This window comes from Coregonus lavaretus, assembly GCF_964263955.1.
Source record: "Coregonus lavaretus genome assembly, chromosome: 16".
Classification (NCBI taxonomy): domain Eukaryota; kingdom Metazoa; phylum Chordata; class Actinopteri; order Salmoniformes; family Salmonidae; genus Coregonus; species Coregonus lavaretus.
The window spans coordinates 46,531,546-46,549,767 of record NC_140003.1 but is presented as its reverse complement, the minus strand read 5'-3'; the positions used below and the strand labels follow the sequence as shown (position 1 = coordinate 46,549,767).

Sequence of the window (18,222 nt, the reverse complement as noted above, 5' to 3'; positions counted from 1 at the left end):
ATACAAACTGGGGTCCCCGGTCGGAAACAATATCCTCCGGAACACCAAACTGCCGGAACACCTGGTTAAACATAGTCTCAGCCATCTGAGTGGCGTTAGGCAAACGGGTCATGGGTACTAACCGGCACATCTTGGAGTATCGATCGATGACCACGAGAATTACAGTATGGCCCTCTGATTCTGGTAGATCTGTAACAAAGTCCATTGCAATGTGCGACCAGGGTCGTTGAGGAGTTGGCAATGGCATCAGCTTACCCTCCGGTAGTGCACGAGGTACCTTGGACTGAGCACATACTGGGCAGGATAAGACATAGTCTCTGACGTCATCTGTGAGGGAATCCCACCAGTATTTTTGGCTGATGAGTCGTGTAGTTCGAGTGATTCCGGGATGACCAGATCCCAGCGACGTGTGGCACCATTCCATCAGTTGAGGTCGAAGCGGAGCTGGTACAAACACCTTTGACACCGGGGTTTCTGGAGGGGCTGGTTCCGCTTGTAGGCTCTCCTGAATAGTGTCATCAATAGCCCACCTCACAGGACCAGCACGGCAACTCATGGGGAGGATAGGTTCTGGTTCCACGGGTCTTTCCGCGCGCTCGAACCGTCTGGAAAGCGCGTCCGCCTTCCCATTCTTGGACCCGGGGATATAAGAGACAGTGAATCGGAAACGGTTGAAGAATAAAGACCACCTTGCCTGTCGGGAGTTCAGTCGTTTAGCACTGTGAAGATACTTCAGGTTGCGGTGGTCCGTGAGCACTTGGAACGTGATCCTCTGTAGCTCAGCTGGTAGAGCATGGCGCTTGTAACGCCAAGGTAGTGGGTTCGATCCCCGGGACCACCCATACACAAAAATGTATGCACGCATGACTGTAAGTCGCTTTGGATAAAAGCGTCTGCTAAATGGCATATTATTATATTATATTATTATATGCTCCCTCCAGCCAATGTCTCCACTCCTCCAGTGCTAACTTCACCGCCAGTAATTCACGATTACCCACGTCGTAGTTCTGCTCGGCCGAATTCAGTTTCCTTGAAAAGAAAGCACAGGGTCGTAATTTAGGCGGCTCACCTTGGCGCTGGGATAACACGGCTCCAACTCCAACCTCCGAGGCGTCCACTTCCACGATAAACGGCAAGGTAGGGTCCGGCTGACATAAATAGGAGCGGTGGTAAAGCGTTGTTTCAACGTCTCAAAAGCACACACTGCCCCCTCCGTCCAGTTCAAACCGCGACCCTTGTAGCTGGTCATCGCCTTCAGGGGAGCTGCGGTAGTGCTGAAATTACGCACGAACCGTCTATAGTAATTGGCAAACCCTAAGAATCTCTGGAGCTCTTTCACCGTCTGGGGTCGAGACCAGTCTCGTACCGCTTGCACCTTAAACCATCCAGTTTAACCCCGTCGGGAGTGAGTATGGCCCCAAGGAAGGAAATCGTAGTGACATGGAATTCACTATTTTCTGCCTTCACGAACAGAGAATGTTGTAGGAGTCGGTCCAGAACCTGTCGTACATGGGACACATGTTCACTCAGAGAGTTAGAATAGATTAGGATGTCATCAATGTACACTATAACAAAGCGATCAATCAAGTCCCTGAAAATGTCATTCATGAACGCCTGGAAAACTGAGGGCGCGTTGGTAAGTCCATAGGGCATGACACAATATTCATAGTGTCCTCGATGTGTGATGAAGGCGGTCTTCCATTCATCCCCTTCTCTAATGCGCACCAGATTGTACGCACTCCTGAGGTCCAGTTTACTGTAGATTGAGGCCTGCCCCACCTGCTCGAGGGCTGCTGGAATCAAAGGAAGAGGGTAACGATTTTTGATGGTAATATCGTTCAAACCTCGATAGTGTATACAAGGACGCAGTCCGCCATCCTTTTTCTTCACGAAGAAAAAACTGGATGCGGCGGGAGACGTAGATGGGCGAATGGCCCCTTGCTGTAGCGCCTCATCAATATACTTGCTCATCGATTCTCGTTCCGGCTGTGACAAAGGGTAGATTCTTCCACGAGGAGGTGTAGCCCCGGATAGCAGATCAATCGCGCAGTCCCAGGCCCGATGAGGTGGTAACACGGTAGCCCTCTCCTTGGAGAACACCTGCGCGTAATCCTGGTATTCTGTTGGAACAACAGTAGACACCGCACCCTGCGCATCCTCCACAGTAGACGTTTTGCACGGTAAATTGAGGCACTCTGCCCTACATACCTCACTCCAAGCAGTGATATCGCCAGATTTCCAGGAGATGACCGGATCATGGGTGACGAGCCAGGGGTGGCCGAGAACTAGCGGCTCCCGTGGAGCGGAGATGACGAACAGAATGATGTTCTCATGGTGTATGGAGCCCACTTGTAACTTTATTACCTCTGTACGGTGCGTAATGAACCCAGTGCCCATGGGCTCACCGTCTAGCGCGTTGACTCGCAGGGGAGGTTGAATTGGGATAAGATGAACCCCCAATTCCTCAGCGAGACCCATATCCATAAAACTGGCAGCCGCTCCGGAATCAATAAGACCTTCCAACCTGCGCACCTTCTCCCCGACAGATAAGGTAACTGGCACATACATTTGTTTAGATGTAATGTTGAAAACGTGAGTCTCACTCACCGGTTTGGCAGTTCCGAGGCGATATTCTGGGGTACGGTTTGGTCGAACCGGACATTGACGAATGAAATGACCCGACTGACCACAATACAGGCATAGTCCGTCTTGCCGACGTTGTTGTCTCACCGAACTTTGTAAGGGCGACCGTCCCAGTTGCATGGGTTCCTCCTCAGATTCTCTCCTCCGCTCTGTCGATTGCTTAGGACCAGTGACCGAGGGCTCCCGGACTGTGGATACCTTGTGTTGCACTATCAAATTATCAATAGAGATGGCTATGTTGATAAATTCATGTAGCGCAGTGATATCTCCCCGACAGGCCAACTCAGTCTGTACTTCTTTGCGCAGCCCTCTTCGGAAAACGGTGAGCAAAGCAGTCTCGCTCCAGCCGCTACCAGCTGCTATAGTCCGAAACTCTAAGGCGTAATCGGCTACTGTGCGACGGCCCTGCTGAAGTTCGCATAGTTGGTCTCCCACGCTACGCCCAGATACTGGGTGGTCGAACACCTCTCGGAACAGTCTCTTAAACTGAACTTCCACATTCAACTCGGGGACCTCAGCTGCCCATAGCGCAGTAGCCCAATCCAGTGCTCTTCCCGTTAGCAGAGAAATCATGAAATCCACCCTGCTACGGTCATCGGAAAACATAGTACGATTATAGGACATATACAGGGACGTCTGAAGTAGAAACCCCTGACATTTGCCAGGTTCCCCATCGTACTTAGTCGGTAGAGAAATCGGAGGTGCATGACGAGGACTGACTGTGCTCGGGGTGGTGCCTTCAGCCGCACCAGCGTTGAGTAGTTGCAGGAGTTCATCCATCCGTTTCTCCTGTATCTCCCATCGCCTCTGTAATTCCGCTGGATCCATGGTTTTGGCGAGGTATTCTGTAATGAATACTCGGACAGAGTGGTAAGATACAATCGCAGAATTATTCGAGTACAGACAAGGAAATAGCTTAATCGTGGTCTGGCGAGCTGGGGTCAAAACCGGGCAAGGCAGAGACTGGCAGAGGTACCAAGGGAGCGGGCGTAGTCGTAGTCGAGGGCACGGGCACAGGTTCAGAGTACGGTAATCACTGGGATAGACAAGCAGAGGATTAAGCAATTCGGGGAGTCAAACAACGAAGCACAGGTCTGGTACACTGGTAATCAAAAACAAACTATCTCTCTCTCTCTCTCTGAACAAAACGCTTAGCAAGTCACAAAGGAACAATACCTCGCACCGACTGAACTTCTGAGCACACCTTATATCCTACTCTAATTACTGACAGGTGTGCTCAGAACTCAGGTGAAACAGATCGAGTCTGATGACTCCCCCTCTCTGTAGATCGGGGAAGTGTCAGACTCTGTCTAGATCCAGCCAAACCCCGATCCCTTATACACGTCTTGCACTGCAGGATTTGAGTCCCTGGCGGCGTAGTGTGTTACTGATGGTAGGCTTTGTTACTTTGGTCCCAGCTCTCTGCAGGTCATTCACTAGGTCCCCCCGTGTGGTTCTGGGATTTTTGCTCACCGTTCTTGTGATCATTTTGACCCCACAGGGTGAGATCTTGCGTGGAGCCCCAGATCGAGGGAGATTATCAGTGGTCTTGTATGTCTTCCATTTCCTAATAATTGTTCCCACAGTTGATTTCTTCAAACCAAGCTGCTTACCTATTGCAGATTCAGTCTTCCCAGCCTGGTGCAGGTCTACAATTTTGTTTCTGGTGTCCTTTGACAGCTCTTTGGTCTTGGCCATAGTGGAGTTTGGAGTGTGACTGTTTGAGGTTGTGGACAGGTGTCTTTTATACTGATAACAAGTTCAAACAGGTGCCATTAATACAGGTAACGAGTGGAGGACAGAGGAGCCTCTTAAAGAAGAAGATACAGGTCTGTGAGAGCCAGAAATCTTGCTTGTTTGTAGGTGACCAAATACTTATTTTCCACCATAATTTGCAAATAAATTCATAAAAAATCCTATAATGTGATTTTTTGGAGAAAAGAAATGTCAATTTGTCTGTCATAGTTGACGTGTACCTATGATGAAAATTACAGGCCTCTCTCATCTTTTTAAGTGGGAGAACTTGCACAATTGGTGGCTGACTAAATACTTTTTTTCCCCACTGTATAATGACAAATAGATTTGAAACTTGTATCTCATTATGGTATGTGGTGAAATAAGTATAGCCAGTTATAATTGTAATGGCTAAGCAGATAATAACAAAAGAAGAACAATATTTACATGGCTCAAAGAGAAGGAATATAATATCTATTGTTTACAGGAAACCCATTCAACAATTCTAGATGAAGTTGTCGTGGTAAAGGGAATGGGGGGGGGGGGGGGTGGGGGGGGGGAGAAATATACTTCTCCCATGGGCTAAGAAACTCAAAAGGGGTGATGATATTAATTAACAGTAATTTCAATTCGAATGTGCAAATTGTCCAAACAGATACGCAAGGTAGATGGATGATTTTAAATCTGTTATTGGACCATAAACAAATATGGCTCATTAACCATTACGGACCAAATAATGATGATCCACACTTCTTTGAAAATATATATAATAAATTATCGACCTTGCAAGCAATTCAAGACTCTATTATTATGGTGGGAGATTATAATGCCGTTTTAAATAGCTCAATGGACCGTAAAGGAAATCACACTACAAACAATCACCCACATGCTCTTAAGAAAATCGTGACTGTCATGGATACATTAGAACTAGTAGATATATGGAGGCTTAAATATCCTGATCTAGTGAGATATACATGGCGGAGACTTAATCAAGCTAGTCGTCTTGACTTCTTTCTTATGTAATTCTCGTTGGCACCAAAAGTTTAAAAAGTGTTGATAGGGGACAGAATGCGGTACAGAATTCAGTACTTATCTCAAAAACAAAAGCAATTTAGGTCAAAAGAGTCCACACTAACAAAGGAAATAGAAGGTCTAACATAACAGATAGATAGCAATAAAAACTGTAACATAGAGGCTGTGAATAAATTAGAGGAAAAACAAAAAGAAATGGAGAAACTTATTCAAGAAAGATCAAGTGTAATATGTTATAAAAATAAAGCAAACTGGATGGAATATGGGGAAAAATGCACCAAATTATTTTTTTTATCTTCAACATAGGAATGCTACCAAAAATAATTTACTGAAACTGGTTACAAATGACGGAGTCACCCATGATTCACCAAATGATATTTTGAAGGAGAAAACAAAGTACTTTAAGCATATGTTTTCATTTCAGTCGCCTCCATCTCCTCTAACTGAAGCAAATTGTAGAGATGTTTTTCTTCTATTGATAATGTAAAATTAACAGCCATACAGAAAGACTCATGTGAAGGTGAAATTACAGAGGAGGAACTTCTGAATGCAATTAAAGAGTTTAAGTCCGGGAAAACTCCAGGGTTGGATGGCATATCAGTCGAGGTATACCAAACCTTTTTTGATATACTCAGAGGACTGTTATTAGCATGTTTTAACCACTCCTATGTAAATGGTAGATTATCAGACACTCAAGAAGAAGGCCTGATTTCATTATTACTGAAACAGGATACAAGTGGAAAATATAAAGATCCAGTCCATTAAAAGAATTGGTGGCCCCTTACACTTCAGTGTTGTGATGCTAAAATTCTAGCAAAATGTATAGCGCATAGAATTAAAAAGGTATTGTTGGACATTATTCATTCTAATCAGACAGGTTTTTTACATGGGCGATACATTGGAGATAATATAAGACAAGTACTGGAAACAATAGAACACTATGGAAAATATGGGAAGCCAGGCCTGCTATTCATAGCAGACTTCGAAAAGGTATTTGATAAAGTACGACTGGGGTTTATAGATAAATGCCTGGAGCATTTCAATTTTGGACCATCTCTTATAAATTGGGTTAAAATCATGTATAGTAACCCTAGGTGTAAAATAGTAAATAATGGCTATTTCTCAGAAAGGTTTAAACTGTCAAGAGGAGTGAAACAAGGTTGTCCACTATCGGCATATCTATTTATTATTGCCATCGAGATGTTAGCTATTAAATTCAGATCCAACAATAATATCAAGGGATTAGATATCCAGGGCTTAAAAACAAAGGTGTCATTGTACGCTGATGATTCATGTTTTCTTTTAAATCCACAACTTGAATCCCTCCACAGCCTCATAGAGGATCTAGATACATTTTCTAACCTCTCTGGATTACAACCAAATTATGATAAATGTACTCTATTACGTATCGGATCACTAAAAAAGTTTACCAATAAAATGGTCTGATGGTGATGTGGATATACTCGGAATACATATCCCAAATGAAATAAATGATCTCACTCCAATTTTATTAAATAGAAAGTTAGCAAAAATAGATAAGATCTTGCTACCATGGAAAGGTAAATACCTGTCAATTTGTGGAAAGATCACCCTGATTAACTCTTTAGCATTATCCCAGTTTACCTATTTGCTTATGGTCTTGCCTTGCCTATGCCTAGTGAACAGTTTTAAAAATTATATGAGAAAAAAATATTCAATTTTATTTGGAACGGCAAGCCAGACAAAATTTAATGGGCCTATTTATATAATGAATATGAATTAGGAGGACAGAAATGATTAAATATTAAAGCATTAGACCTATCACTAAAATTATACTTAAATCCGAACTGGTTCTCTAGCAAACTAGTAAGATTGTCTCACCTAATGTTCAAAAAGGGACTTTTTCCCTTTATTCCGATTACAACCCCTCACTTTCAGGTATTTGAAAAGGAAATCATCTCCCAAATATAACTATTTCTAAAACAAGCCATAGAAAGTTGGTTGCAATTTCAATTTAATCCTCCAGAAATGACAGAAAAAATATTGTAACAAATATTGTGGTTAAACTCAAATATACTAATTGATTAAAACAACTTTCTTTTTTAGAACATTAAAAAAAAAAGTATAATCTTCGTAAATGATATTATCGGTATGAATGGTGGAGTTATGTCGCACATGCAGCTAACAAAAACATATGGAAATGTCTGCTCTACCCAAAATTACAACCAAATAATTGTAGCATTACCGCAAAAATTGAAGAGGAAAGTGGAAGGAGGAAAAAGTAAGGAACTTGTCTGTCGGCCTTGCATTAAAGACCATCATTGTTTAAAGAAAATTGTGATAAATAGTAAAGTTTACCAGTATCAATTAAGGACCAAAAGATTGACAGCCGTCCCATATAGATTGCAAAATAGTTGGGAAGAGATTTTTGACGAACCGATTCCATGGCATAGTGTTTATGAACTGATACGCAAAATGACGGCGGATTCAAAACTTAGAGGAAAAAAAATTAGCAAATTATGGTGGAAAATAAGTATTTGGTCAATAACAAAAGTTTCTCAATACTTTGTTATATACCCATTGTTGGCAATGACACAGGTCAAACGTTTTCTGTAAGTCTTCACAAGGTTTTCACACACTGTTGCTGGTATTTTGGCCCATTCCTCCATGCAGATCTCCTCTAGAGCAGTGATGTTTTGGGGCTGTCGCTGGGCAACACGGACTTTCAACTCCCTCCAAAGATTTTCTATGGGGTTGAGATCTGGAGACTGGCTAGGCCACTCCAGGACCTTGAAATGCTTCTTACGAAGCCACTCCTTCGTTGCCCGGGCGGTGTGTTTGGGATCATTGTCATGCTGAAAGACCCAGCCACGTTTCATCTTCAATGCCCTTGCTGATGGAAGGAGGTTTTCACTCAAAATCTCACGATACATGGCCCCATTCATTCTTTCCTTTACACGGATCAGTCGTCCTGGTCCCTTTGCAGAAAAACAGCCCCAAAGCATGATGTTTCCACCCCCATGCTTCACAGTAGGTATGGTGTTCTTTGGATGCAACTCAGCATTCTTTGTCCTCCAAACACGACGAGTTGAGTTTTTACCAAAAAGTTATATTTTGGTTTCATCTGACCATATGACATTCTCCCAATCCTCTTCTGGATCATCCAAATGCACTCTAGCAAACTTCAGACGGGCCTGGACATGTACTGGCTTAAGCAGGGGGACACGTCTGGCACTGCAGGATTTGAGTCCCTGGCGGCGTAGTGTGTTACTGATGGTAGGCTTTGTTACTTTGGTCCCAGCTCTCTGCAGGTCATTCACTAGGTCCCCCCGTGTGGTTCTGGGATTTTTGCTCAACGTTCTTGTGATCATTTTGACCCCACGGGGTGAGATCTTGCGTGGAGCCCCAGATCGAGGGAGATTGGTCTTGTATGTCTTCCATTTCCTAATAATTGCTCCCACAGTTGATTTCTTCAAACCAAGCTGCTTACCTATTGCAGATTCAGTCTTCCCAGCCTGGTGCAGGTCTACAATTTTGTTTCTGGTGTCCTTTGACAGCTCTTTGGTCTTGGCCATAGTGGAGTTTGGAGTGTGACTGTTTGAGGTTGTGGACAGGTGTCTTTTATACTGATAACAAGTTCAAACAGGTGCCATTAATACAGGTAACGAGTGGAGGACAGAGGAGCCTCTTAAAGAAGAAGTTACAGGTCTGTGAGAGCCAGAAATCTTGGTTGTTTGTAGGTGACCAAATACTTATTTTCCACCATAATTTGCAAATAAATTCATTAAAAATCCTACAATGTGATTTTCTGGATTTTTTTTCCTCAATTTGTCTGTCATAGTTGACGTGTACCTATGATGAAAATTACAGGCCTCTCTCATCTTTTTAAGTGGGAGAACTTGTACAATTGGTGGCTGACTAAATACATTTTTCCCCCACTGTATGTATGTATATTTATATATACAGTGAGGGAAAAAAGTATTTGATCCCCTGCTGATTTTGTACGTTTGCCCACTGACAAAGACATGATCAGTCTATAATTTTAATGGTAGGTTTATTTGAACAGTGAGAGACAGAATAACAACAAAAAATCCAGAAAAACACATGTCAAAAATGTTATAAATTGATTAGCATTTTAATGAGGGAAATAAGTATTTGACCCCTCTGCAAAACATGACTTAGTACTTGGTTGCAAAACCCTTGTTGGCAATCACAGAGGTCAGACGTTTCTTGTAGTTGGCCACCAGGTTTGCACACATCTCAGGAGGGATTTTGTCCCACTCCTCTTTGCAGATCTTCTCCAAGTCATTAAGGTTTCGAGGCTGATGTTTGGCAACTCGAACCTTCAGCTCCCTCTACAGATTTTCTATGGGATTAAGGTCTGGAGACTGGCTAGGCCACTCCAGGACCTTAATGTGCTTCTTCTTGAGCCACTCCTTTGTTGCCTTGGCCGTGTGTTTTGGGTCATTGTCATGCTGGAATACCCATCCACGACCCATTTTCAATGCCCTGGCTGAGGGAAGGAGGTTCTCACCCAAGATTTGACGGTACATGGCCCCGTCCATCGTCCCTTTGATGCGGTGAAGTTGTCCTGTCCCCTTAGCAGAAAAACACCCCCAAAGCATAATGTTTCCACCTCCATGTTTGACGGTGGGGATGGTGTTCTTGGGGTCACAGGCAGCATTCCTCCTCCTCCAAACACGGCGAGTTGAGTTGATGCCAAAGAGCTCGATTTTGGTCTCATCTGACCACAACACTTTCACCCAGTTCTCCTCTGAATCATTCAGATGTTCATTGGCAAACTTCAGACGGGCCTGTATATGTGCTTTCTTGAGCAGGGGGACCTTGCGGGCGCTGCAGGATTTCAGTCCTTCACGGCGTAGTGTGTTACCAATTGTTTTTTTGGTGACTATGGTCCCAGCTGCCTTGAGATCATTGACAAGATCCTCCCGTGTAGTTCTGGGCTGATTCCTCACCGTTCTCATGATCATTGCAACTCCACGAGGTGAGATCTTGCATGGAGTCCCAGGCCGAGGGAGATTGACAGTTATTTTGTGTTTCTTCCATTTGCAAATAATCGCACCAACTGTTGTCACCTTCTCACCAAACTGCTTGGCGATGGTCTTGTAGCCCATTCCAGCCTTGTGTAGGTCTACAATCTTGTCCCTGACATCCTTGGAGAGCTCTTTGGTCTTGGCCATGGTGGAGAGTTTGGAATCTGATTGATTGTTTGCTTCTGTGGACAGGTGTCTTTTATACAGGTAACAAGCGTCGGCTGGAGTGCTGTAAAGCACGCCACCATTGGAACCTGGAGCAGTGGAAACGCTTTCTCTGGAGTGATGAATCACGCTTCACCATCTGGCAGTCCGACGGACAAGTCTGGATTTGGCGGATGCCAGGAGAACGCTACCTGCCCCAATGCATAGTGCCAACTGTAAAGTTTGGTGGAGGAGGAATAATCGTCTGGGGCTGTTTTTCCTGGTTCGGGCTAGGCACCTTAGTTCCAGTGAAGGGAAATCTTAACGCTACAGTATGCAATGACATTTTAGATGATTCTGTGCTTCCATTTTTGTGGCAACAGTTTGGGGAAGGCCCTATCCTGTTTCAGCATGACAATGCCCCTGTGCACAAAGAGAGGGCCATACAGAAATGCTTTGTGTGGAAGAAATTGACTGGCCTGCACAGAGCCTGACCTCAACCCCCATCGAACATCTTTGGGATGAATTGAAACGCCGACTGCGAGCCAAGGCCTAATCGCCCAACATCAGTGCCCGACCTCACTAATGCTGTTGTGGCTGAATGGAAGCAAGTCCCCGCAGCAATGTTACAACATCTAGTGGAAATCCTTCCCAGAAGAGTGGAGGCTGTTATAGCAGCAAAGGGGGGACCAACTCCATATTAATGCCCATGATTTTGGAATGAGGTGTTGGACGAGCAGGTGTCCACATACTTTTGGTAATTTATTGTATATAGTTTTGATCCCTTAGAATGACTTTGATGTCATCTTTTTACTATAGTGAACAGGGGTATGTATAGTATGAAACACAAAAGTATATTGGAACTGTAATATACTGTAAGTATATTGGGAGAGTTGAGTGTACTATTCATTGGAAGACATGGACACAATAAAAGCAGAAGTATTATCGTTGTGTTGCTTCGTTCATGTCAGACACTTCAACTTGTCAGACAGACAACATTTCAGACAGACAACATGTCAGACAGACAACATGTCAGACAGACAACGTGTCAGACAGACAACGTGTCAGACAGACAACATGTCAGACAGACAACATGTCAGACAGACAACATGTCAGACAGACAACATGTCAGACAGACAACATGTCAGACAAACAACAGCTGGAGTTAACAGTAGAAGAAGTGGGGATATGAGGTAGGATCATTCTTCCTGGTTACAAATATAATACTGACATGACATAATGAGTGAAAGTCAACTCAATGAAAACACTAAACACACTTCGGGACCTGTGATCAGAAACTGTCCCGTCAGTCCTGATTTAACCCAATCGATGCCTCATCAAATCATCAGGAGAAATCTTAACTTGAGATCCACATGCGTGACTAGAGTTTTCCTACAAAACTAACATTGACCTTAACCATTTACTGCAGTGGGCTAAATCAGGGTCGCACAGAGTGTTTCTTGGTAGTCTTGAACAAATCTACATTGAAACAAAAGTATACACCTCACACATGTGGTTATGGGCTTAAAAAAAAAAAAAAGACCCCTTGTACCATGTCAGATATAGAGTTGAAATGCATTCAAATGTGAGTTTTCATCCCAATATTACACTTTATATACATCACAGAAGACTGAAATATAACAAAAACCCTTTGACATAGAATTTGTATTTCTTTATGTTTATTAATTATGAAATTATGCATTTTTTTTTTAATAACATTCCACCCAGGAGGCCACTAGGTCATTTGACAGCACGATTTAAGAGCATGGATCTCAAGTTATTTATCTCAAGGATTTGGACCGTGCATAGTCAATGACTGACTCACGTTGGTCCCATTGTGTCCACAGCCAAACATCTCCAGTGATGTCTTGTGTGGCTCAGGCACGATCCTGCTGTTAGCCAGCAGCATAGGGGTCTCGTACTGGAAGTAATCTGCTCCCACAAACACCCTGATGCCGTCGGGGCTGCACACGGCAGCGTCCACCTTGGGGAACGGCAGCCTGGACTCCATGACCACACCTCTTGGAGTGGTGGTCAGCTCAATGTCAAACATCTGGTTCCCTGGAAGGGAGGGAGGGAGGGAGGGAGGGAGGGAGCAGTGGAGAGGTATGAAGACCTCATGTGACAAGAGTCGTATTCATTAAGTCACCAAATGGAAACAAGAGTCGTATTCATTAAGTCACCAAATGGAAACAAGAGTCGTATTCATTAAGTCACCAAATGGAAACAAGAGTCGTATTCATTAAGTCACCAAATGGAAACAAGAGTCGTATTCATTAAGTCACCAAATGGAAACAAGAGTCGTATTCATTAAGTCACCAAATGGAAACAAGAGTCGTATTCATTAAGTCACCAAATGGAACCAAGAGTCGTATTCATTAAGTCACCAAATGGAAACAAGAGTCGTATTCATTAAGTCACCAAATGGAAACAAGAGTCGTATTCATTAAGTCACCAAATGGAAACAGGAGTCGTATTCATTAAGTCACCAAATGGAAACAAGAGTCGTATTCATTAAGTCACCAAATGGAAACAAGAGTCGTATTCATTAAGTCACCAAATGGAAACAAGAGTCGTATTCATTAAGTCACCAAATGGAAACAAGAGTCATATTCATTAAGTCACCAAATGGAACCAAGAGTCGTATTCATTAAGTCACCAAATGGAAACAAGAGTCGTATTCATTAAGTCACCAAATGGAAACAAGAGTCGTATTCATTAAGTCACCAAATGGAACCAAGAGTCGTATTCATTAAGTCACCAAATGGAACCAAGAGTCGTATTCATTAAGTCACCAAATGGAAACAAGAGTCGTATTCATTAAGTCACCAAATGGAAACAAGAGTCGTATTCATTAAGTCACCAAATGGAAACAAGAGTCGTATTCATTAAGTCACCAAATGGAAACAAGAGTCGTATTCATTAAGTCACCAAATGGAAACAAGTCGTATTCATTAAGTCACCAAATGGAAACAAGAGTCGTATTCATTAAGTCACCAAATGGAAACAAGAGTCGTATTCATTAAGTCACCAAATGGAAACAAGAGTCGTATTCATTAAGTCACCAAATGGAAACAAGAGTCGTATTCATTAAGTCACCAAATGGAAACAAGAGTCGTATTCATTACATTGCACCCTCTATGTAAATGTATGACAAAAGAAGGTTGGCACCGCACCCTTGATGACGTGCAAAATGGAATGTTCTCCACAGACAAAGGCAGCGTCCAGCGGTCCTTCGATCCCCAGCTCATCCTTCAGGGGTTTGGGGAATCCCTCCACCAGCTGGTACTGTTCACCACCAGACTTATACACAAACATCTGCTCTTCCTGTTGTTACAGCATACGCCAGTGAAGAAACATTACAAGTGGGTCTACACCTTGGTGATGGAAGAGGCCTTACTATTACGCTTTGAGCTCCTACTGTAGGTTGGAAAGGCGCTATATAAATCCAAGCAATTATTGTTATTAGGAGAAGAAGCCCATCGAGGGACAATCACTGGAAATCAGCTCCAGCTAATGTGTGACGGGGCCAAGGCCTCTCTCTCTCTCTCTCTCTCTCTCTCTCTCTCTCTCTCTCTCTCTCTCTCTCTCTCTCTCTCTCTCTCTCTCTCTCTCTCTCTCTCTCTCTCTCTCTCTCTCTCTCTCTCTCTCTCTCTCTCTCTCTCTCTCTCTCTCTCTCTCTCTCTCTCTCTCTCTCTCTCTCTCTCTCTCTCTCTCTCTCTCTCTCTCTCTCTCTCTCTCTCTCTCTCTCTCTCTCTCTCTCTCTCTCTCTCTCTCTCTCTCTCTCTCTCTCTCTCTCTCTCTCTCTCTCTCTCTCTCTCTCCCTCCCTCCCTCCCTCCCTCCCTCCCTCCCTCCCTCCCTCCCTCCCTCCCTCCCTCCCTCCCTCCCTCCCTCCCTCCCTCCCTCCCTCTCACCTTGATGAAGTGCAGGTGGCCAGCGTAAGAGAAGGCTGCTGTCACGTCACTCTGCAGGTCCTTGAAGGTATGAGCGATGGGGAAGGCATGCCAGCCATCATTGCTCCCCTCAGTCTTCTGCAGGTAATAGTCACCTGTGAGAAGCGGGCGAGCAGTTTTGGACAGATTTAAGATAGGGAGGAGTATTTTTTATTTTATTTTGCCTTTATTTAACCAGATAGGTCATTGAGACTTTCTCGTTTACAATAAAATGCTACAGTGCAGGTTACAGTGCACGACAACACCATATCAACACACACAGGTACACAACCACTGAGGTCAAACACACTATGAACAGACACACAGGTACACACAACGAGTAAAAAACAAAGCCATATACACCTCTGAAGGCGAGGGCTTTCTCCAGGTCATCTGATGTCATGGCGTCCAAGGGGACGTGGCTGCAACGCTCTCTCTCCGTGTGGTCGCTCAAACGGCCTGGGTGACATCATGATCAAATCAGAAACTTCACAAAGATGCACATTAAAAGGTAGATTCAGCGATGCAAGACTTTTGCTTTCACACAGTCACACAGAGTGTATCTGCGCTTGTGCACGGGTTCGCTTCACACTGCTACAATGTGGTAGTTATGGGACAAAAAGAGCTGAGACGTTTAGAGTCGCGCTTCAACGCTCTTAGTTTTTGCGGAGATTTACCCACTACTGCTGTTTAATTTCCGCATCTACATCATCTTGCTGAGTCTACCTTTAACAACACATTAATAACAACCATACATGGCTGGTCAACGTTAAGATGTCAGCTGTGTTTGAGATCTGTGTTTAGCTGCCCCCCCCCCCCCCCCCCCGGACTCACTGAAGTTGGGGCACTTCATGAAGAAGTCGCGGGCGTCTTTGGGGTACTTCCCTGTCACAGTCCCGGACCAAGGGTGGAACCTGGTGAACTGGTGTCCATGGAAACAGTAGTAGTGATCCAACCAGCGAAGTGCTGAGGTGCAGTTGGGGAGGTGGTCCCACTGGCTAGCCTTCACTTTCTTAGTGTGGGTGTCAAAGTGGAACACGTCATGCCCTGGGGGGAGGAAGCAGGGTTGGAGTCAATTCAGGTATCAATAATATATAATAGCATTATACAGTTGAAGTCCGAAGTTTACATACACCTTAGCCGAATACATTTAATCCTAGTAAAGATTCCTTGTTCTACGTCAGTTAGGATCACCACTTTATTTTAAGAATGTGAAATGTCAGAATACTAGTAGAGAGAATGATTTATTTCAGCTTTTACTTCTTTCATCACATTACCAGTGGGTCAGAAGTTTACATACACTCAATTAGTATTTGGTAGCATTGTCTTCAAATTGTTTAACTTGGGTCAAACGTTTCGCGTAGCTTCCCACAATAAGTTGGGTGAATTTTGGCCCATTCCTCTTGACAGAGCTGGTGTAACTGAGTCAGGTTTGTAGGCCTCCTTGCTCGCACACGCTTATTCAGTTCTGGCCACACATTTTCTATAGGATTGAGGTCAGGGCTTTGTGATGGCCACTCCAATACCTTTACTTGTTGTTGTCCTTAAGCCATTTTGCCACAACTTTGGAAGTATGCTTGTGGTCATTGTCCATTTGGAAGACCCATTTGCTACCAAGCTTTAACTTCCTGACTGATGTCTTGAGATTTTGCTTCAATATATCCACATCATTTTCCTTCCTCATGATGCCATCTATTTTGTGAAGTGCACCAGTCCCTCCTGCAGCAAAGCACCCCCACAGGATGATGCTGCCACCCCTGTGCTTCACGGTTGGGATGGTGTTCTTAGGCTTGCAAGCCTCCCCCTTTTTCCTCCAAACATAACGATGGTCATTATGCCAAACAGTTCTATTTTTGTTTCATCAGACCAGAGGATATTTCTCCAAAAAGTACGATCTTTGTCCCCATGGGCAGTTGCAAACCGTAGTCCGGCTTTTTTATGGCGGTTTTGGAGAGCAGTGGCTTCTTCGTTGCTGAGCAACCTTTCAGGTTATGTCGATATAGGACTCGTTTTATTGTGGATATAGATACTTTTGTACCTGTTTCCTCCAGCATCTTCACAAGGTCATTTGCTGTTGTTCTGGGATTGATTTGCACTTTTCGCACCAAAGTACGTTCATCTCTAGGATACAGAACGCGTCTCCTTCCTGAGCGGTATGATGGCTGCGTGGTCCCATGGTGTTTATACTTGCGTACTATTGTTTGTACAGATGAACGTGGTACCTTCAGGCGTTTGGAAATTGCTCCATAGGATGAACCAGAATTGTGGAGGTCTACACATTTCTTTGTGAGGTCTTGGCTGATTCCCATGATCAAATCAAATCAAATCAAATTGTATTTGCCACATGCGCCGAATACAACAGGTGCAGACATTACCGTAAAATGCTTACTTACAGCCCTTACCCAACAATGCAATTATTTCTTAATAAAAAACTACAATAAAACAACAACAACAAAAAAGAGCAGAAGTAAAATAAAATAACAGTAGGGAGGCTATATACAGGGGGGTACCGGTGCAGAGTCAATGTGCGGGGGCACCGGCTAGTTGAGGTAGTTGAAGTAATATGTACATGTGGGTAGAGTTAAAGTGACTATGCATAAATATATAACAGAGTAGCAGCAGCGTAAAAAGATGGGGTGGGGGTGGGGGGGCAGTGCAAATAGTCCGGGTAGCAATGATTAGCTGTTCATGAGTCTTATGGCTTGGGGGTAGAAGCTGTTGAGAAGCCTTTTGGACCTAGACTTGGCGCTCCGGTACCGCTTGCCGTGCAGTAGCAGAGAGAACAGTCTATGACTAGGGTGGCTGGAGTCTTTGACAATTTTGAGGGCCTTCCTCTGACACCGCTTGGTATAGAGGTCCTGGATGGCAGGAAGCTTGGCCCCAGTGATGTACTGGGCCGTACGCTCTACCCTCTGTAGTGCCTTGCGGTCAGAGGCCGAGCAGTTGCCATACCAGGCGGTGATGCAACCAGTCAGGATGCTCTCGATGGTGCGGCTGTAGAACTTTTTGAGGATCTGAGGACCCATGCCAAATCTTTTTAGTCTCCTGAGGGGGAATAGGCTTTGTCCTGCCCTCTTCACGACTGTCTTGGTGTGTTTGGACCATGATAGTTCGTTGGTGATGTGGACACCAAGGAACTTGAAGCTCTCAACCTGTTCCACTACAGCCCCGTCGATGAGAATGGGGGCTTGCTCAGTCCACTTTTTTTTCCAGTAGTCCACAATCATCTCCTTTGTCTTTGTCACGTTGAGGGAGAGGTTGTTATCCTGGCACCACACAGCCAGGTCTCTGACCTCCTCCCTATAGGCTGTCTCATCGTTGTCTGTGATCAGGCCTACCACTGTTGTGTCGTTGGCAAACTTAATGATGGTGTTGGAGTCGTGCTTGGCCATGCAGTCATGGGTGAACAGGGAGTACAGGAGGGGACTGAGCACGCACCCCTGAGGGGCCCCTGTGTTGAGGATCAGCGTGGCAGATGTGTTGTTACCTACCCTTACCACCTGGGGGCGGCCCGTCAGGAAGTCCAGGATCCAGTTGCAGAGGGAGGTGTTTAGTCCCAGGATCCTTAGCTTAGTGATGAGCTTTAAGGGCACTATGGTGTTGAATGCTGAGCTGTAGTCAATGAATAGCATTCTCACGTAGGTGTTCCTCTTGTCCAGGTGGGAAAGGGCAGTGTGGAGTGCAATAGAGATTGCATCATCTG

General features: G+C 44.4%; 1 protein-coding gene across 2 annotated transcripts in view; it reads right to left on the bottom strand.

Moving 5' to 3' along the window:
• Nucleotides 1-12,243: 12,243 nt before the first annotated feature.
• LOC311144127 (hemopexin-like) overlaps nt 12,244-18,222 on the bottom strand; it is a 30,757-nt gene continuing 24,778 nt past the window's right edge. For both annotated transcript variants that reach the window (XM_084180113.1, XM_084180112.1), the window contains 5 exons: nt 15,354-15,566; nt 14,883-14,978; nt 14,502-14,635; nt 13,763-13,913; nt 12,244-12,647 (listed from right to left, as the gene is read on the bottom strand). In XM_084180113.1, the coding sequence (XP_084036239.1) occupies nt 12,373-12,647; nt 13,763-13,913; nt 14,502-14,635; nt 14,883-14,978; nt 15,354-15,566 (869 nt within the window). In that variant the 3' untranslated portion in view covers nt 12,244-12,372. The remainder of the gene's footprint in view (nt 12,648-13,762; nt 13,914-14,501; nt 14,636-14,882; nt 14,979-15,353; nt 15,567-18,222) is intronic.